Source organism: Pygocentrus nattereri, chromosome 21, assembly GCF_015220715.1.
Source record: "Pygocentrus nattereri isolate fPygNat1 chromosome 21, fPygNat1.pri, whole genome shotgun sequence".
Classification (NCBI taxonomy): domain Eukaryota; kingdom Metazoa; phylum Chordata; class Actinopteri; order Characiformes; family Serrasalmidae; genus Pygocentrus; species Pygocentrus nattereri.
The window spans coordinates 17,252,710-17,273,465 of NC_051231.1; the positions used below are offsets into that span (position 1 = coordinate 17,252,710).

General features: G+C 38.5%; 2 protein-coding genes across 2 annotated transcripts; one reads left to right on the forward strand and one right to left on the reverse strand.

Annotated features, from left to right (window-relative positions):
• Positions 1-2,061: 2,061 nt before the first annotated feature.
• Positions 2,062-14,039, forward strand: utp3 (UTP3 small subunit processome component). The gene is made up of 16 exons (XM_017692856.2): positions 2,062-2,240; positions 2,828-2,915; positions 3,042-3,098; positions 5,104-5,160; positions 5,555-5,684; positions 5,826-5,894; positions 6,105-6,226; positions 7,113-7,274; positions 7,650-7,721; positions 7,848-7,888; positions 7,972-8,068; positions 10,465-10,590; positions 10,961-11,091; positions 12,099-12,171; positions 12,630-12,737; positions 13,446-14,039. Exons 1-16 carry the CDS (start codon positions 2,224-2,226, stop codon positions 13,533-13,535), a joined length of 1,440 nt encoding a protein of 479 aa, XP_017548345.1. The 5' UTR covers positions 2,062-2,223; the 3' UTR covers positions 13,536-14,039.
• On the reverse strand, positions 13,836-19,481 carry ppcs (phosphopantothenoylcysteine synthetase). Its single transcript, XM_017692857.2, has 4 exons — positions 19,363-19,481; positions 17,629-18,174; positions 16,884-16,987; positions 13,836-15,744 (listed from the first exon to the last, which is right to left on the reverse strand). The coding sequence occupies exons 2-4, from the start codon at positions 18,161-18,163 to the stop codon at positions 15,427-15,429; spliced, it is 957 nt and encodes a 318-aa protein (XP_017548346.1). The 5' UTR covers positions 18,164-18,174; positions 19,363-19,481; the 3' UTR covers positions 13,836-15,426.
• Between the last annotated feature and the right edge of the window lie 1,275 nt (positions 19,482-20,756).

The following is a 20,756-nucleotide window of genomic DNA, read 5'->3' on the forward strand; positions in this document are numbered from 1 at the left end:
AAGATAATCCTTTTATTAGCCCCTCAGTGGGGATATTCTAAGTGTTACAGCAGCAAAGGGAGAGGAAGGCACTCTAGAAAAATAAAAAGAAGAGAATGAAGGAATAAAGAGAATTAACAAGCAGATAATTAACTTAATTGCTTAACATGTTTTTTACAGTATGTTACTTGTTTCTATTTTGACTAAAAGTAAAAACTATACTATACTAAAAGTAAAAACTATACTATACTAAAAGTAAAAAAATAAAATAAAAACTCTATCCTTCACAAAAAATGAACGATATAAAGAATTCTAAATAAATAAAAAGCTAAGACATTTACACTGTAAGGATATATATTATATATAATGTGCTATTTTTAATGTGTATATTTGTAATGTTCCTATTTGAATTCTGAGCGCTTCCTACAAAATACTGAAAATTTCTGCAATAAAACATTAAAGTAGCTTTGTGAATTCTTTACTTGCTCAAATCCGTCAGGCATTGTGCTGACATAATTTTATTTTATTTGTTGTTTGTTTGTTGTGGTGGGTAGCCCAGTCGCCTCACAGCAAGGAGGGCCTGGGTTCAAGTCAGGGTCCTTTTTGTGTGGTGTTTGCATGTTCACCCCATGTCTGCGTGGGTTTCTCCGGGTTCTCCGGTTTCCTCCCACAGTGAAAAAAGACATCCAGTCAGGGCGTCTGGACATGCTAAATTGCCCCTAGATGTTAGTGGATGTGTCTGTCTGTCTGTCTGCCCTGTCATGGACTGGCGACCTGTCCAGGGTGCCCTGCCTTTCAACCAATGACTGTTGGCAGAGCCGGCCCTGACCAATGTGGTGCCCTAGGCGAGATTTTAGTTGGTGCCCCCTGCGTCATCAATCATCGGGTTTATACACTCACACAGACACTGCTTTATGTTTTCGAGTTTTTTTATTTTAGAACAAAAACAGTAAAATCAGTGTTAAAGAAACAAATAAAAAGTAAATGAATTATAAATATAACCGTATAACAATAAATAAATATAAAGGTGTTGCACAAAAAATATTTTAGAACTCTTTTACTTAAAGTAGTGCAGAGAACAACTTTCTGCTTATTGTAGAGAGTCTCTAATCAACGAGGATTAAGACCTGCTTATTTAGTGAAAATGGGGGGGGGTCTTTTCAAATTTCTTTAATGAGTTTAGGGAAGGGGGTAACTGACACTATCACTTGCTAGCTAGTAACTATTTTTCTGAAGGGAACTTTTACTGTACAACATACATATGGTTAGTTCACCATTGTATATTACCTCTGTTTTTTGCCGCCTTTCTTTCTCCTCTTTAGTCCTTTTTCTGCCCTGGTCACCAGAGGACTTCTGCCTTTTATACATCTTTAAGGGGAGATGTCACTCACTCTGTGGCGTTGTCTTTTTCCTCACAGAGAAACAGTAAGGAGGTGCGCAGAGCGCGCGGGGGCGGAAGGGGGGGGCGGGTGATAGGTGTTGTGTGTTGTTATTATAATCATTATTAATTTGACTAATATTATTAAACAATGAAGTTATGATTATGTGGCCTTTGCTTGTTTTCATATTTATTAATTGTTCATTTGTAAAAAAACAAACAAAAAAAAACATGCACGCGAGCGCCCCCCTGGACAGACGGCGTCCCTAGCATTTGCCTATATCGCCTAATGGAAGGGCCGGCCCTGACTGCTGGGATAGGCTCCAGCACAACTGCGACCCAGAAGGAGAAGCGGCTTAGAAGATGTGCGTGTAAAGCCTGTCCTATTTGCACAATTTTATGGGGCATCTTCAGTTGCCTTTCACAGTCTGCAGTACAGAACCGCACTGCGCCCTCCAATGGCTCCTTTAAAAACCTCCCTTCTCTCTGTCACTGTAGCCACTGTGCAGTGTAATACAGGCTGCATTTCTGGCTTTTTTCAGGCCCGCGTTTGTGTCTAAGTAATATATTCTGGAAATAAACATGTTTATTGTCATGTATTTGCTGGACATGTCATTGATGTTCAGAGTCTGTGTTGCTGTCCCTCGATGTCCTAAATGTATTCGGCGTAAGGACTTTTATTTTGAAGTGTGAGTTTTGCGCAGGAAATAATCACCCATTTGTGCGTAAACGCGTGTTCGGGAAACTCGTGCGATCTTATTACTCCGAATGTTTTGATTTTGTCGTTTATTTATGATTTTATATTAATATCAGTGCATCTGTTTTTCTAATTGAGTTAGTCTCTGTTATAAGGAGCCAAGGGCAGCATGGTTCGAGCAAGAAGGTATGTACGTTTAAGAGAACTTCATAAGTACTGAGACTGGTTTGCTGCTTAAACAAAACATTGGATTCGGTTTTCTCAAAGGGTTGCTTTGGTCAAAATGAAACCTTGATTTTCTTACGTTTGTTGAAAATATGCTTGCTTGCAGCGGTGATGTATTAATCTCTAAAGTGAGCTTTTTCTGTCTATCGACTAGGAAAACCTCTTGCTGATGATGTATCTTTGTATCTTTTGAAAGAGTTTTGGGGGTCTGTTTGCTAGATAACTGGCTAATTCTTCTACTGAATTAGTGTTATTCCTAAAACGTTGTGTTTAATAGTTGTGTTTAATTTAGGTCCGGGGCCAGCTTTGTTTTGTTTGGGTGTTAATTCACCCTAAGAATTATCCATGATGCGTTTGATCATGAAAACGAATTCTGTCCAAGGAAGGAAACATGCAGTGCTGCACTACAGAATACTACATAAAAATGATACTGATAAATACAAGAAGGCTGAAATGTCGCTTTAACAAAGCAGAAATGTTTGAAATAAAGTGATCTTAATGTTTTACAAAATGATCTAATTTCTCTTGAAATTGTTTTCTCCTCACAGGACTGTGCGCAGGCCAAAACCAAAGCAAGTAGAAGAGTATGACCTCGATGATCCTGCCTGCTATAAGGATGAAGCAATCCCAGATAAGGTACTGAACTCTAGCCGCTCTATGTGGTGTTATAATATGGTATAAACCCAATACATTTAATATTGATCACATGTCCTAGAATATGTTGACTTAACATTTGCTACTGGTTTGCATTTCTCTTATCAGAAATCATCAAAGTATGTGGAGGATGAAGTAGAGGAGTTCCACAACAAAAAGATCGCAGTGAGTTGCTCCTCTGTCATGGACTGAGACCGGGGACTGGAGGGGAGGAGGCCAATATGATATGTTATTGTGATGCATTATGTGATGGCATGCTGTTATGATCGTATTGAGAGTATTATGAGTGCTTCTGGAACACTAGATAAATGCATTTACATTATATGGCCAAAACTATATGGACACATCTCCTGATTATTGAGTTTGTGTTTCAGCCACAGCCAATCAAGCACAAAGCCATGCAATCTTTATAGACAAACACTAGCAGTAGAATGGGTCATACTGAAGAGCTCAGTCACTTTCAGTCTGTGTCAGAGAATGCCACCTTTGACACAAGTCAGTTTGTGGAATTTGTATCCTGCTAGATCTACCTAGTCAAATGGAGGTGCTATTGAAATTGAAGCATTTAGGAGCAACAATATCTCAGCCATGAAGCAGTAGATGACAAACTCACAGAGTGGAGTTCTAATTACATATAGATTGTATGAATTGCATTCCTTGTAAAACTTGGCTATTCTCTGTTGCATCATTTACTACAGAGTTCCAAACATACCACCACTGGACTCTGGAGTGGTGGAAAATTGTCATCTGAAGTGATAAGTCACCCGTGAGCCAGGCATACAGTGTGCGATTTTAAAAATCTTGTTTTTTGGTGACAGCTCCTGCTGTACCTGTGAATCGCCCATCATGTATAGTCGAAGACTGTGGTTTGTGTACTCCCACGGTACGAAAACACCTGGTCTGACTGACATGACGCAACATAGGTGCTCACACTGCACATGAAATGCAGCCCCTACAGACAGCTCTAGCTTTGTCTACAGACAGTTCCAATAAAGCTGTTTCATTCAAAACATGCTGCATGTCTGAGTCCCAAGCAAAGTGCTGGCTGGATCTTGTACAGTGCCTCTTATGTCTAATAAATTGCTATATGGCATTCAGCCATGTGATGCTTCGATACGGTGCATCATATGTCTGATAAATAAATAATAATATTCATAATAAATTCAGCATATACGGACAATTGTAGCACAAATGTTGACGTTATGCTCCTTTGTGTGTCTGCCTGTGTAGGAACGGTTATTTATTTATTTATTTTTGGTGAATGGTCTGTGTGGGACTTCATTTTGTGTGAATGCACAAACTGAAACAAAATGTGAGTGTCCAAAATTTGTGACATGCCAGAAACTCATGCGATCGTTCGACTGCTGAGCTGGAGTGCGCTTGGGTGGTTAATTGGGCCTTGCTGCTCCTCTCACACTGCACAGCAAATGACAACTGATGAAGTTGAAAATCTGCCCAATCATGAAATTCAGTTGGCTCTGGCCCAATATATGTCTGATTTCAATCTGGCAAGCTGATGGGCGATTCTGGGTTTGTTGGATGCCAGAAGCACGCTACCATCTGGAATGCACAATGCCAGAAGTAAAGTTGGGTGGAGGAGGGATAGTGATCTGGGGTTGTTTTTCAGGGTTTGGGCCTGGACCCTTTGTTCCAGCGAAGGGTAATGTTAATGCCACCAAACCGTTGAATGTCTGTGTGAACGTGTGACCACACTCCAAAATCTTGTGGAACACATTCTCAAAAGATTGGAGGCTGTTATAGCCACAAAGGTGGCCGGTAGGGGGTAAACTCCTCATTTAGGTGTGGTGTCAGGTATCCACATACTTGGGTCATAGAGCGTCTTGGAAAGATAAATTATTGAGAGTCTGTAAACAGCTATAACCTGTTTGTAGGAACTGCATAAACATTATAGTAGCAAATTGCTAATTTATGGCAGCTCATTATAGCGTTAACTTACTTTGTTAATCATCACCTGCTGTTTGATTTGATCCCTTGTTTTTTATCTTTAAATGGTTTAACTTTTTTAAATATGAAAAACAATGATTGTGGTTCATATTGTGTGTTGTGTATGTCTTCAGGTATCGTAATGTATTTTTGCCATGACACCCATTCTGAACAACTGTAAGAGTCCAGAATCAGACTGTAACTAAAACCTTTTTCTGTTTTGTAGAAACTTTTGGCTCATGGGGTACAGAAGCGCAGCAATCGGGAGGATGATTCAGACGAGGTAGTCAAATTGCACTCAGGTTACAAATATGGTCCTTCATAATGTTTCAGTGACTAAGTATTTAACCCATTTATGTTGAACAACTGACGTTATTAAGGAAAACAACACACTCAAATTAATGACATTTTGTATAATTTTCTTGTTTATTTAATTGCTATGAAATATGTATAAGATAAAATTGTTTTACATTTATTGCTAGTCAGATTTAGCTTTTTTTTAATCAGTCGTTTTATTTGACCAAGAGACTTAATTTATTGTGATGTGTTGTGAAATGAAGCATTTTAGAATGTTAACCAGAAAACCAGAACTAGCGTTCTTTAAAGCTTGTCTGACCTCACAACAGTAGCTATGAGAGAAAACGAAAGTCATGTCAAGTGATCATTTATCTGTTCAGGAAGAAGTAATGCCCCTGTCACTTCAAGATTCTGATGAGGAGGAGGAGGAGGAGGAAGAAGAAGAAGAAGATGAAGATGGTGATGAAGAGACAGACATGGAGAGTGACTTAGAAGGGAGAAAAGATGATGGTAATTCGGTGACATGCATTCATTTTTGGCTCAAATTCTAATCTTTCCCTGTTTTTTAAATTATTTACATTGATGATACATTTAAAGATGTAAGTATTATTTTCAAATATATTATCAATCTTGTTATTCCTTTTTTAATAGATCTGCCAAATGACATGGCCTGGGGGAGAAAGAAGAAAATGTTCTATAATTCTGACTACACTGCTGCAAGTATGTATATTATGCATTATATGCCATGTGTTATTGTTGGAAAGCTAAAAAGGAAAATTTTAAATAAATTGCTGATTGTGTACTAATTATCAAGAATAATTGAGTAATCATGAAGGGCCTACATTGTAGAAAGTTATTGACTGAGTCTTATTCTTTAATGAGGCTAAATCTGGGAAAAAAGGGTTGCGTTTGATTCTTATTTGCTCTTAGAGGGAAAATCATTAGAGGAGATCGAAGCAGAGGATAAGGAAGAGGAGGAGGAAGCCAAGAACATTCAGAGACGACTAGCAGCCAACTTGAGTGAGGAAGACTATGATCTAAACCTGCTCCAGGTATGTTTCCATAGTATCTGGAAAACACTGTGTGTGTGTGTGTGTGTGTGTGTGTGTGTGTGTGTGTGTGTGTGTGTGTGTGTGTACGCTTCATCAGAACATATTTATCTTCACTAATTGAACTTGAAAATGACCATAAAGTGAACAGTGTTTCTGGATTTCAGCATCCAAGGAGAGCAACAGTGACTGCACATTTCATGTGTATAGACCTCTCACTCTCATACTACTTCTTTATGCCTTGTTTTGAGAGAAATTGGAGCTTTCCACCATGCTGTTGCTTTTGTTAGTTTGCGGCTTATTGATTTATCCATAGATCTGCTGTGAGTACTGTCCAGTGAAGTCTGCTGATAGTGTGCTAATGTTACTGATATTATTGATGTTGTTAACATCAGCTGTGCATTTTGCTTCAAACCCAGTGTACTTTGGAGATAAGCATGGCAGTAGCTGGAAGGAAAGGACATTAACTGACATTAACAGGTTGTAGGCCTCTACCTGTTCAGGTGCCAGTTCTGGTGTTATATAAAAAATGGCAACACGTTTATTATTCAAAAATTCAAAAAGGTTTTTGTGTCGGATGAGTAAACAAGCCCATTTCTGTTAACTCTTACTGGTACAGCACTGGACGCAATGAAGACTCCATCGTTTTACAGGTGGACATTGTGCAGATATATTAGTTTATCAGAGAAATGTAAGAGCTGACCTGCCCTTTCTGCTTTCTTAGTCATGTCCTGAACAACGCATCCTTGGCAGTGTGCCAGATTCTCATGCTAAGACACTCACTTTTCATAGAAACAGTGTAATATCCTACTTACTTCGATCTGATTTTGTGATTTTGAGTTGTTCATTCTGTTGTGATTGTGATGCAGTGATCTCTTTGGCTCATCAGGAGTTTGCAGTAGAGGCAGAAGCTGAGAAAACTGAAGAGACCAGCGGGAAAGAGCAGAGGATTGAAAAAGACCTGAACACAATGTCACAGAAGGAAAAGCTTAAACTGCTTAAGAAGGAATCTCCAGAGTTACTGGAGCTCATTCATGACTTCAAGGCTAAGGTATGATAGAGCTTTTCTATTTGCAGTATTCTAATATTTTATCTTGCCCTTATGTATGCAGAAATATTTTACTGTACACTTCATTAGAACCCACTACCATGTGTTTACACTCTCTGGCCACTTTGCGCTCCATCTACCTTAAAGGTCCTCTATGTAAATGTACAATTACAGACAGTGGCCAATGCATTGCTGCACAAATGTATCAGCCACTCTAGCCTGTCCACCACTGGTCATTTGTGACCACAGGGCCACTGATCAGATGTTATTTGGTTGCTGGACCATTCTTTGGGTGTCCACCACCCAAAAATATCCAGAAGTAGGGATGCAGAAGTAGCCTTGCCTAATTTTCTAATTGCTATGGTTCTGTCTGTTTAGCTGACCGAACTGAGAGATGAGATACAGCCACTTGTACAGATGATAAAAGATGGAAAGATTCCAGCAGGAAAGGTGAGGATCTCTCAAGCCATAGTTACGACTGTGCATTAACAGAATTTAATCCCCCTCTAATGACTTTTTCTCTCTGTTGAACTTGTTTCTGCTCACTGAAAACATCATTTTTTTCTATTCCCCCAGGGGGCAAATTACCTTATAACTAAGCAGCAGCTTTATCTCAAGTAAGTGTCCCTTAAGGCTTTTGTGCATATGTATATCAGTTCATTACAATCGTGGTGCAATTTGTTTTTCTTTTTGTTTGCAGTTATTGTACCAACATAAGTTTTTACCTGGTTTTAAAAGCCAAGAGAATTCCAGCACATAACCATCCAGTGATTGAGAGACTGGTGACCTACAGAAATGTAAGTATAAATCATTGTTTTTCACTCTGTAGTTTAACAGCATTGATCATTTTTAATTCTATTTATGGTTTTATTTATTTTATGGGTCATATACATACATGGATACATACATGGACACACACACACACACACACACACACACAAACGTTATACACAATCTATCTAAACAGATATATCTTACTGGAGTAAAAAATGTTTTAGTATTTGCCAATACAGAGGCCAATACAGAGTCCAATACCATACTGAGTAACCTACTTGGAATTAGTAGTAGTAGTTATTAGTATAAATAAGTTTAATGTACCTTAAAAAGTATACTTAAAATCTAGGTGATATTAAATGAAGTGCATTAGCTAGCTATGCTGCATTAGTTACTGAAGTAGCACTGAAGTGGAGGAGAGTTGGAAGAAATGTGGTTTTGTACAGCTGTAAGTAAAGTACAAGTCATAGTTTTGCTTTCTGTAGCACAGTGACAGCAGGAATCACATCAGAAGCTAAAGCTTCCAAGCTTCCGTTTTATATCTTATTGGGAGTTTTTAGTTTGGCTGGTTGAGGTATTGTTGGTGACTTGCATTATATGTTTGAATAGACCATTGTGTACAGACAATGTTTAAAGATTTATACATGAAACACAGCCTCTACAGACGGCTTTGTCTATGGACATTTTGTAGTCAGCGCCATGTTGTTATGCCCATATTAGGAACTCCGGGTCTAAGCTTCATTTCTTAGACCCGAGTTGCGCCGACTACAAAATGACGACACGACTACATTTCTCTATGGTCAGAATGAATAGGGTTTTCAAAAAATCGCCTCTATCGCACCCTGCGTTAAATAAAAATGTTCAGAGCCCGATACGTTTGGTCCTGTGAAAATTCTTCTCTCTAATATCACTGGATCCTCCGAATTACAAGGTCGTTAAAGAGTTGAAATATGAATATTGATACATGTAAGCTAAAGCTACTGCGCACTGAAATCACGTCATTAGACAGGCAGCCTCCTTAAACTGGTTTTGGCAGTAAACGTTGAAGTGATCTACAAACGTACCTGTACTGAGGCTAATCCAGTACAGACTCAGCTTAATATCACTGCTGACCCCCTGATAAACTGATTTAGGCTCTCAGAATATCCATTTTACTGAGGGCATTTTCTCAGGGCATTCACCAGCTTTTTGTTGGACTTTTCCCGTTCCACATTAAATGGTGCAGCAGTTACGTTCAGGACTGCTGCGGTATTTTAAGGTGGAATGGGAAAATTTGAACAAGCAGCTGACTTCAGTTTCATGGAGGGTTGAAAGGCATGATGAGGAGGTTTCTCTACTTCTGCTTAACAGCTGAGTGACTAACTTATTTTGCTGTTTAACAGGTCAGTATTTTGTCTAGTTTGCTAATGTTTGTGATGACCAGTCACAGCTGCTGCACCATTTAAGGTGAAACGGGAACATTCAAACAAGAAACTGCGGAAAAAAAATGAGCTACATTGAGCCGTGTAGTTGTAACACAGGTATAGTATAAGGAGTTTTAGCCTATCAAAATATCCTACCTAGAGGTTTTATTAACGGTTTCCCAGTAAAAATGCACTACAGTAAAACGTTTCGATAAGATGGCACAACTCGTCTGAACCGGTTCACCCCCCTTAGTTTCATGTAGCATAGTGACATCAAATTGATGCGCAGTAACTTTAGCTCACATTTAGCAATATTAGTATTATAACTTTTTACGCCCTTGTACTTGTGAGGATCCAGTGGTATTCAGGAGAAAAATGTACACAGGACAAAACGTGTCGGGTTCTAAACATTATTATTTAACGCAGGGTGCGATAGATGCAATTTTTCAAAAACCCTATTCATTCTGGCCACAGAGAAATGGAGCTTAGTTCCTGATATGGGCGTCATGACTACAGAATGATGCACGACTACAGTGGTCTATTGTCACTGTATCCATTTTAGTGTTTGGCACCGTCTCAAAATTGCCGTAAGAAAAACAGTCATATGGAAAAGTTTGAACACCTCCTGTCAAATTACATGTTTTATTGATTTTATAAGTGGAAATAAGTACACATCCACTGCAGGGAACCAACTTAAACATGACAGTTTTCTGCAAATATTTGTGTACAATATCTATTTGCTGGTTTAACATATTGGTAAAAATAATGCAAAGTGCCTGTAACGTTTAAACATGCCACATTTTATGTTTTATTCTTCCCCAATGTGTTAAATCCAGCAAATAAACAGTAATTTTGCATTTGGTTGTATGGAAGAGTTTTCTCTGTAGAGGAGGTGTTAACTGGTTTTGTTGATTTTCTAAGGAAAAAAATGTAATTTTTTTTTTTAATTGTAAATGGGTTCATATGTGCGATTCCTGTATTACAAGTAAGAGTATTGTTTTTCGTTCTTTTCATAGTTAATAAATGAACTGGGGGCTGTTGATGCTAAACTTGCACCTCAACTGCAACAGCTGCTTTCTGGAAACGTGCAAGAGAGAGCAGCAATAAAATCAGTGAACAGCAAACAGGCCAACAAGGCCACGGTAAGAAGCAAATAATATTTTTAAACATCCTATTTTTAGTCAAATTTTATTCATCATCAAACATAGATGTCACATTATTTTCTAGAATTAGTGTAATCAGTTTGCTAGTCTCCTCAATTCTGCTCTCCCATGTTGCTGCAAGGAGAGATGTGATGACATTGCTGTCACATGACACTAAGTTTATGCACAACTGCAAAAAATTTCTAAAGTTTTTAGTATACTTTATACAGTTTTAGTTGAAGGGAGGAAATTTGTTTAAATATTACAGCTAATTGCTGTTTTGATCTCACACATGTAACATTGAAACATTGTGAGCATAAAAAGATGAAAGCCTGTTTGAGAGCTGATCAGCCTGTGTGTCTGTCTGTAGGTATCAGAGATGGCTGGTGTAGAGGAGGAAGAAAAATCAGATATGGATGATGACGCAGCCCTGCTCTTCTATAAAGGGATAGAGGAAAGGATGAAACTAAAGAGAAAAAACAGGGAACTGCAGGGGGATGGGTAAGTGGTTAATTTAACTCAACAGCATATTATAAATTGACTAATTGGGTCCATGTAACATTTGTCCAAGTTCAGATTTTACCTTCTGAACATTGGACATTCAACCTCCTTTACTTTTTTTTTTTTTCCTCCTTACTTTTACTACCTTAAACAATTTTTAATCTGGCATGCTGAAGTCACTTATGTTGCCCTGAGGTCCATGAGGTCAGCATGGAGGATCCTAATGCAGCCATTTTAACAGAGAGATATTTGGGAATGCAGCTAAAATGCTTTAATTGATAAATAAATGGGTTAAAATAGACCACATCTGTCAAAGAATATTAACATTTTTGCTCCCTGGTGGTTTTGGAGCAAGGTCTTGGAAGAAGTTGGTCTGAATATTTTTGGGTTTGGACCAAAATATCAGCTCTAATTTGATGGGCCATTTTTTTGTAGAGCTGGATGTATAATGTTAACATTGTTAAAGTTTCTTAACATACTATTCACCCCCTTTCATATTTAGAAACTACAAATGGAAACCATCTATTTTGAATGTATTGTTTTTGTGATGTCATGAAAACCTACACTTTTAGGTGGATCTGCCTATTCAGCCTTTAGCAGTTTAGCCCCATTCATTGAAGATTAAGGAGTGTTTTAGCTAGGACTGTTTGCACGGTTTGGTAGAAAATATAGCCAATCAAAACAGAGGTCATTTACATGGCAGTCTTGAAGGCACGGTAACAAAATCAGCTTAATTCTTTTTTTTTTTTTTCTTTTTTTTTTTACTTTTTTACTTTATCTCCTGATGATAGGGCCAACGCTTAGACAGTTGCACCACTTGGGAGCCCAGCTTGTTAAACTCCACTTTATCTGTTAGAATTAGAAAGTGGTCATGTGTAAATGAATTACGAATGTATTTGGTGCACAGGTGGTCATAAGTGGACATCAGGGGCAAAAACAAAATACAAGGAAAATGTAGGATATAGCCCCTTTCGAAGTTTACTTACTGTGATTGCAATGATCTGTAGGTTAATGATGGACAAGGAGGATTTGGAGGAGCAAGAGTTGGACGGAGATGCTAAACGAGGCATTACTTACCAGGTACAATGAAACATCAGAAGAAAAAAAACACATTTATTTGTCCCTTGTACATACAAGAGAACCTTCAAAACACTTTGTTTCCGATCACAAATTAGACATATGGAGCATATTAATTTCTTGAGGCAACAGCCTAAACCTTCCCTTAATCCAAAAACATACAGTTCACTTTAAGCTAAACATTATATAATTTTATTATTTTTTAATGTAGCTATCATTATATATCCCAACCTCTGGACAACAAAGATGAAATAATAAACCAACAAATATTTTATTAAATTATATTATTACATAGCTATTTTTAGATTTTGTATATATGATTTTTGTATATAATACAAGTGAATCACACAATTTGTGATTTGTTAGCCAAGGACTGTTAAGTTTAGCTCTTAGTAAATACAATACTCAGTTTTCTTGTTGTTTTCTGCATGTTCATATAATATATACATTCTTTTTGAAAGATGGCCAAGAATAAAGGACTCACTCCAAAGAGAAAGAAGATCGACCGGAATCCACGAGTCAAACACAGAGAAAAGTTCAGGCGTGCTAACATTCGCAGGAAGGGACAGGTATGATGTACAGCATCTGGTTAAAAACACTTCCCATGAATTTGTCTTAGGCTGCCTTAATCAGGGTGTCTGCAGTCACTCACATTATACAAGTTTTAAAAAGTATTTAATTCATCATCATCCAGTATCAGCAACTGCAAACTTGAAGTTAGGGCTGTTAAAATCTGCAGAAGCATTAAGCTGTGGTCACACCCATCACAAATAAAATCTGCCTGGCAAAAAGGCCAATTCACTTGAAAAGAATGCAAAAAAAGTTTGCTTCTGGTGCCATTACATTTCACTTTGGGCCTACCAAGTTCATCTAGGTGAACTTTTCCCTGTGAATTCAGGAACCTGGCAAGCAACCAGTTAATATTAACCATTTACTGTTTAATATTTACCGTTTGCTTCACCCCCACATAGAAAATAGCGAGGCGACACCGGTGTGACTGCGGCTTTAGAGCATGTGCCCTTTATTATGCCCTTCTGGCCCAAATCCTGGACAGCTGAGAGCTGTTCAGAGCTGCTGATCTTCATGATGCGGTTTCTGCTGTTTGTCCATTCATTGATCATGATGCATGTGGATCATTCATGCTGTTTGGCATCATTATTGATTAGGATGTGATCACATTAAAGACATACACAGATTGTATCTGAGTAAACAACAAGGCTTGTTACGTGCCTAACCTGTTTGTTCAGTTGCTAATGGTGAGAATGTCTTTGTTTTAGGTTCGTGATGTTCGGCGTGAAGAAACGAGATACAGTGGAGAACTGTCTGGAATTCGTGCTGGAGTTAAGAAGAGTATTAAGCTCAAGTAATCTGTTTAGTTCCTGCAAATGATTAAAGTGCAAAATGTTTTTTGTTGTTGAGTTAAAGGGGAATTCTACCAATTTTTGTCTGTGTTCTGATGTGAAATGTACCATTCTACAGAAAATTGTCAGAATTGTTCACAGTAGTGATGGGAACCAGACATGTGAAGCATTTAATGCTTCTAACAAAGTTAGTGTGAATTTTTTTTGACCTAAAAATGTATTATTAGAAATCCATTCATGGTGGTTCCATGGCACAACCAAGGCACTGACAAATACTACCAAATAAACAATTTTTTTTACCACCGGTTACCACTATTTTACAATTATAAACATTTACATATTAACTTTCTGAAACATCTGTAGGTTCACTTGAAAATAAAATTGCTGTATTTGCATTGTAGACATCACAACTCCTATAACCACCACTGTAAATGCATTAGAATTGGTAAGTTTCTCATGTCAAACCCCTCAGAATGACTGTTTATATCTCAATAAATGAGCTAAGCTTAATTTTTGTATAATGTTAGAATTCTTCTTTAAAATCAATTTTGAGTGCAGACATGTCAAAATTGATCAGGACAAATGAATTCAGTTCTGGACAAAATGAAGGAGTTGCATTTTTGAGCCATACAAGGACCAATCCACTCAATCTCAAGTGTTGCATAACTAAAAATGACATGACAACACAGATCAGTAAAACATCTGGAAAAGACATGCTTGGGAATGTTTTTACAGTAAGGCAGAGGTATCTAATCTTATCCACAAAGGACTGTTGAGGCTGTATGTTCTCACTGCAGCAAAGCAGGAGCTTTCATTAACAGTTGTTTACAGACTGAGACTGGAATCAGGTGAGCTCTTGTTTGGAGCAAAAACCTGCACCCACACTGGGCCTTTGCAAATAAGATTTGACACGTCTGTAGTAGGGTTTTCACAGGCACGTCACATTAGATACTCTTCACAGATGGAGGAGTTCATTATAGTTCTCTAAATTACACTGAATGTAATTAAATTTTACATGAACTGAATGAACTGTCTGTTTGCACTGATCTACCTATATAGACCTATACCTTAAATTGTTCGGACATGTGACGTGTCTGAATTTCATTTGTTTAGTTTTGCACCTGAGCTATGAGGCTAATGCAGCTCACAAGTAAAGGAAGATTATTATACCAGATCATTTCTAGAGGAGAATTGCCACCCAATGTCTTCTGGATCAGTCAGACAGTAGAGGGCGCTCCTGAATAAGGCCAAAATAAAGGGGGTTCATATGGGGCTTGTGTGTTAGTCATTTTGACAAAAAAAAATTTCTCAACAAAGAGCAGCATAAAATGTTTTAACTCAGTCACATTTTTGAGCACTACTGAACACCAGTTATTGGACATTAAGTGTTTCTCATATATTAATGATGTTGTGAGCTGATGAGCAGATCATCTATCTACTATCCCAAACCCATTGACTAAAAAAACCTACTGGTAAGTTTTCTTTGATTTTCTTAATACATCCAATTACTTTCTGAAATTAACACAACTGGATGTTTCATTTTTCATTTGTACATTTTATTAACTAACTAAAGTTAATAATTCAGTGTCAAAAACAGGTAACCAAACACATTTGAAATTACTTCACAACTTGCACAGTTTGAGGCAAATGTGTGATGAATTAGGCATGCAGTTTGCACAATGCTAATTGGTATACATAAGCATCCATTACTTGTTGGCTAATTAGCCTCACAACTCCAGTGCAAAACTAAAATAGCAAATGTCAGACACCAAACATGTCTTGGTTGATCAACTACACTGGAAGCAAGGGGAAAATAATTTAAGTTTGATTTTTGGCCAAAACATTGCTTCAACCATTTGACATAAACTGAACAACACGCTTCTTGTCATAAGACAGCTTATTGGCTCATGAAGTGTGTGTGTGCAGCTAAGAGATTGCGGACGATTTTGTCTTCGATTTCTATCTCCTTCTGAACTTCCTCATCTGTGAGACTCAGCTCCTGCTGAGAGTTTTTGGTCACAACGACTACGTAACCGCGTCGTGTGTCCAGGATGTTAGCCACCACGACCTGGTGATTATACGTGTCCAGAGCTCGACGAGCACGCTCCAGAAGGATGGATGGATCAGTTTCCAGCTTGAATGAAATGACAAAAGCTTTTGGAGCCCAGTCCTTCACTAGTGGTCTCAGCATCTTAGGAACCATTTTCATGCTTATCTGTTTAACACACACACAAGAAAAGGCCATGAAACCTGGTCACAAAAGATTTAAAAAAAAAAAAAAAATCACAGATAACAGATTTCTGTCTTTTATAGTATCCAGTGTTTTCCAAAAGTATTCACTCATCTGCCTTCACACGCCAAGTTTGCTCATCTATGTCTTTATGGACCTTTTTTTGTGCACTGGTGCACAGTAAAGTTGGAACAGGTAGGGGTCGTCCCCAAACTGTTCCCCCAAAGTTCGGAGCATGAAATTGTCCAAAATCTTTTGGTCTGCTGAAGCATTCATAGTTCCTTTCACTGGAACTAAGGGGCCGTGCCTAACTCCTGAAAAACAACCCCACACCATAATCCCTCCTTCACCAAACTTTACACTTGGCACAATGCAGTCAGACAACTACCGTTCTCCTGGCACCACTGTGCAGTGACACCACTGCATTTGACGCTTTGCATTGCACTTGGTGATGCAAGTCTTGGATGCAGCTGTTTGGCCATGGAAACCCATTCCAAGAAGCTCTACGCACTGTTCTTGATAATCTGATGGCTACATGAAGTTGAGGCCTGTAGCGATGGACTCTGCAGAAAGTTGGTGATCTCGGCACACTATGCGTCTCAGCATCTGCTGACCCTGCTCTGTCATTTTACGTGACCTACCACTTTGTGGCTGAGTTGCTGTTGTTCCCAATTGCTTCCACTTTGGTATAATACCACTGACAGTTGACTCTGGAATATTTAGTAGCTAGGAAATTTCATGACTGGACTCACTGAGCTCCTGAGAGCAATCCATTCTTTCACAAATGTTTGTAGAAGCAGTCTGCAGACCTAGGTGCTTGGTTTTATACACCTGTAGCCATGGAAGTGATTGAACACCTGAATTCAATGATTCAATGATGGGTGAGTGAATACTTTTGGCAATACACTATAAATATTATATATATATATATAAAATATTATGTGTGTGTAACACACACACCTATTTCATTGTTTGTGAATCTTCATTTCAGTGAGGAGAAATCTTAATGCCAGAGAATATAGTGACATAATAGATAATTGTGTTCTTACAACTTTGAGGCAACACCCAAAACACACACCCCCGAAAAAAAAGCACACTTGAATGATGTTCAGGTGTCCACATACCTGTAGAGGCCCATTTGAAGACTGGATTTTATGTTCTGGCATTTCAGACGCTGGGATGTAGAAATCAGAAACAGCCGCAGCCAAATAAAACATAGCCTTGGAACCTGAGATATGTAAAACCTAATATTAACACAAATTCACATGAACTGGATACATGTGGGCAGAGCTGGGCAATAGGACAATGTGTTATTGTTATCATGATAAATACTGTTACAGTGTAGTTTCTGAGTATGTGATGTGTATTGCCAGTGCTTCTAGGACAGTGGATAACTGTCTTGTCACAAAAAGGCAGATTTAACGCTCAATAATAACAGGCAATGCACAATAACTGCATAAATGGTAAGGTAAGAAGTAGCTGATCATTTTTTATTCATTCATTGGTACCATTGTTTGATTTGATGATTTATCTGATGTAAAGTAAAATAAGAATCATTACAACAATTAAAATAAATGTATCATATAGCTTTTTAAAGCCTTTATTACGCAGCACTGGTTTTGTAAATTCAAACTTTTTTTTTTTCTCGCATGGCACCTTCACAGGAGTGTATTTCTAGGCTATTGAACTTTGGTCCTGGTGGGCCAATGTCCAGCACAGTTTGGTGATTTCCCTGTTCAGACACAACTGATTAAACTCTTCTGTTAATTGCCAGGTTTAGTGGGTAGGGGAATTACAAATCTGTGCTTTCCAGAACCAGAACTGATATTCAACACCTTTGGTGTATAATGTAAGCTGTGATGTGTTTACCTATTGAACTGAGCGCCTGTGCTGCAGCTTTGAGAAGGTGAAGATACTCTGACAAAGTGTTGAACTCCACTGGCAGTAGTAAGCCTGCCGCTTTCACAGCCTGGTAACGTTTCAGCACTGTTACAATGTTCGGAAGCTCCTTCTTATTCAACAACACACGGCTAGTGTCCTCATCACCCGGCTCAAATTTCAGACTGTCTAGCAGATTGATCCCTGTGTAGAGTCGCGTGTAAGGGTAGAGAGAGCGATGTCTGTGTAGAAAGATCACAGCATAACCAGAGTCAAGAAAATACTCAGCAGAAGAAGCCCCCCTCCGGCCACTGCTGAAATTATCAAGGAAGCGAACCGTTCTGGACTCCAGAGGAACCTTGGTGCCGCCTGAAGTTATCAACACAACCCTGCGGCCAGCAGCTTCGTGTTGCTCAGCAAATTCTGACATCACTTTCTTGACCTCCTCGACATGAGAGGGGACAGCAAACTCCTCGGCTAGGCTCCCAGCTGCTGCAGCAGACACTGGAACATCAGACTGTGCCATGGTGTGAACACCTGTTATAATAACAATAGCATTGGATATAAAGAAGAGCTATAACAAAAACACCACAGGATATAAAAATATAATATATTCACAACACACAATGTGTAACACAATATTTCATTTTTGCAGGTTGAAAGCAAAAAAAAAGAATTTAAAAGGCTATTAAAAACCATGAATACATATTTTTTTTAATTCAACATTTTCAAAAATGAAATAATGAGCTGTACAAAAATTAAACAATTGACAAAGTAAATTTAACAAAATAATATGACGGCATTACATACAATCACCTACTTCTTGTTATGCAGTTACTGTATGCTGGTTGTTGTTTACAGGCTGTCTATAGTTAGTCTAATTAGTCTTTTTGATGACAGATACAGTTGTTCAGGCTTCTACAAGCACTGATGATACCCATGAAATGCCCAGAAAAGTGGATTTTAACGCAATTAATATCGTTCATGGCAATAACATACTGCCATGTTTTCCACACCTAACTGATAAAAGCATAAAATACTGGTTCCCACTTTCTCTACTGTAAAGAAAAAGCAACATTCACTGGTCAGAAAAAGACTATTTAGAGCTGAACAGCCAATTTCAAACACCTGCTCACAGAGGTAAGTACTAATTTCTTCGGCTTCCCTCAGTACAGTTTTGCTGAATTTGCATTTTCCTCAGTTTTTCTAAAAGATAACATTTATTTGACTATACTGTATATTTGTGATGAATTGAATGTTCACTCATTTCTGTCTTCACCTTCACCTTGCTTTGGCTTTAATATTCCTATTCTATTGGCTCAGCTCCTTGACTGCCCTGCCATTCCTCTCCTCTCTAACGTGGGACTTAACAGATTATTTCAGACCTCGAGAATCCTAAAAAAGAGAAGAACAGCACCTGACAAACTTCATTTTGCTTATACATGCTGGACGTACTAAGTTCTCCTGCAGCTGAAGGGGAATTTTTTTGGAGAAGGTTTTGGACCCGATACTTTTTTACCCAGCCTTGTTTTCAGTGCATTTTCTTACCATTACTCGAGTCATTACTTTATTACAATGAAACTTTTACTGGTGTATGTTTGTATTCAGCTTTGCCTGAATCCACTCTACTGCTGTTCTTGCTGAATGGCTGGAAAGAAACATACCACGGTTAAAAAACCGTCGCATTATTGCGCAGTACTGATAAAATATATATAAAGACCTTACTGTTCGTAACGCAGAGATAGCAGAGAAGCACACAAAGCAGAGCTGAAGTATTAAAATAAAGCTGACAGTGCCGATAAACTTCAGCTCACTAAGGTGACCCGGAATACACAAACTCCTCGCTGAGTGCGCGTGCGCGTGCGCGAGTTTAGCTGCCCTGCCTGCGACATTCGAATTCAAAATAAAAGTTTCGGAAGCTCGTAGTTTAATTTTTTTGCTGATCCTGTACCTAAGAAGAAAATAACTTTACAAACCCGGACACATACTGATAATGTCCCCACTTTATACTTTGATATATAGCATTTAAATAGTATTTAATACACTATTTGTCATGTTATGTAATATTCTGTAGCATAGGGGATAAAACAGCCCCTCATGTATCCGTTACAAAGTTTCTCCCACCGTCAGGATGAATACATCTTCAGAATGGGGTGTTCCTAGTCCTTGAACTCGATAATCTCGCTCTAATTGCTGCATCGCTGTAGAAGGGGGGATTATATACTATATTGTCAAAAGTATTCATTCACGCATCCAAATCATTGAATTCAGATGATCCAATCACATCCATGGCCACAGGTGTATAAAACCAAGCACCTAGGTCTGCAGACTGCTTCTACAGACATTAGTGAAAGAGGGGGTTGCTCTCAGGAGCTCAGTGAATTCCAGTGAAATAGGATGCCACCTGTGAGTCAGTGTCAGTGGTATTATAACAAAGTAGAAGTGAGTGGTAACGACAGGCCCCCTTAAAATCAGCGGATGCGGACGCGCATAGTGCGCAGAGGCCGCCAACTTTCTGCAGAGTCAATCGCTACAGACGTCCAAACCTCCTGTGGCCTTCAGATTAGCTCAAAACCAGCGTAGAGATGTTCATGGAATGGGTTTCCATGGCGAAGCAGCTGCATCCAAGCCTTACATCGCCAAGCGTAATGCAAAGCGTCGTTGCATTGTGCCAAGTGTAAAGTTTGGTGGAGGGGGGATTATGGTGTGGGGTTGTTTTTAAGGAGTTGGGCCCAGCCCCTTAGTTCCAGTGCAGGGAACTCTTAATGCTTCAGGGGGGAACGTTTGAGAAAACTAAGGCAAAATACTTGAATTAAAAACATGTTGTTCCCTTTTTAAATGACAGGGGGCGCTATTATACCTACAAAAAGTGGCATTCACTTCCACTACCTTTTCATAGTGAATTTTATGTCTTTAGATTTCAACCTTCAAAACTATCAAAATGGTCATAAAAATGAGTTGCAGATTGCATTAATATAAAGATCCATTCATTGGTTATGAATATGGCAATTCATGTTAGACTTTTTTAGACTGTAGAATATTTAATTCCAACAAGACAATCAAATTAACCATTTCCAAATATCACTATTGGTGTACTCACTGTGAGTCAAATGTATTGT

Bases quoted from the DNA above. Each gene is read 5' to 3' on its own strand.
- utp3 (XM_017692856.2), top strand. The intron at 2,916-3,041 runs GTACTGAACTCT...TTCTCTTATCAG, and splicing joins ATGAAGCAATCCCAGATAAG to AAATCATCAAAGTATGTGGA. The intron at 12,738-13,445 runs GTATGATGTACA...TCTTTGTTTTAG, and splicing joins ACATTCGCAGGAAGGGACAG to GTTCGTGATGTTCGGCGTGA.
- ppcs (XM_017692857.2), bottom strand. From the start codon at position 18,163: ATGGCACAGTCTGATGTTCCAGTGTCTGCTGCAGCAGCTGGGAGCCTA. The intron at 16,988-17,628 runs GTAAACACATCA...TACATATCTCAG, and splicing joins ACAGGCGCTCAGTTCAATAG to GTTCCAAGGCTATGTTTTAT. The intron at 15,745-16,883 runs GTATGTGGACAC...TGTGTTAAACAG, and splicing joins CTTCAAATGGGCCTCTACAG to ATAAGCATGAAAATGGTTCC.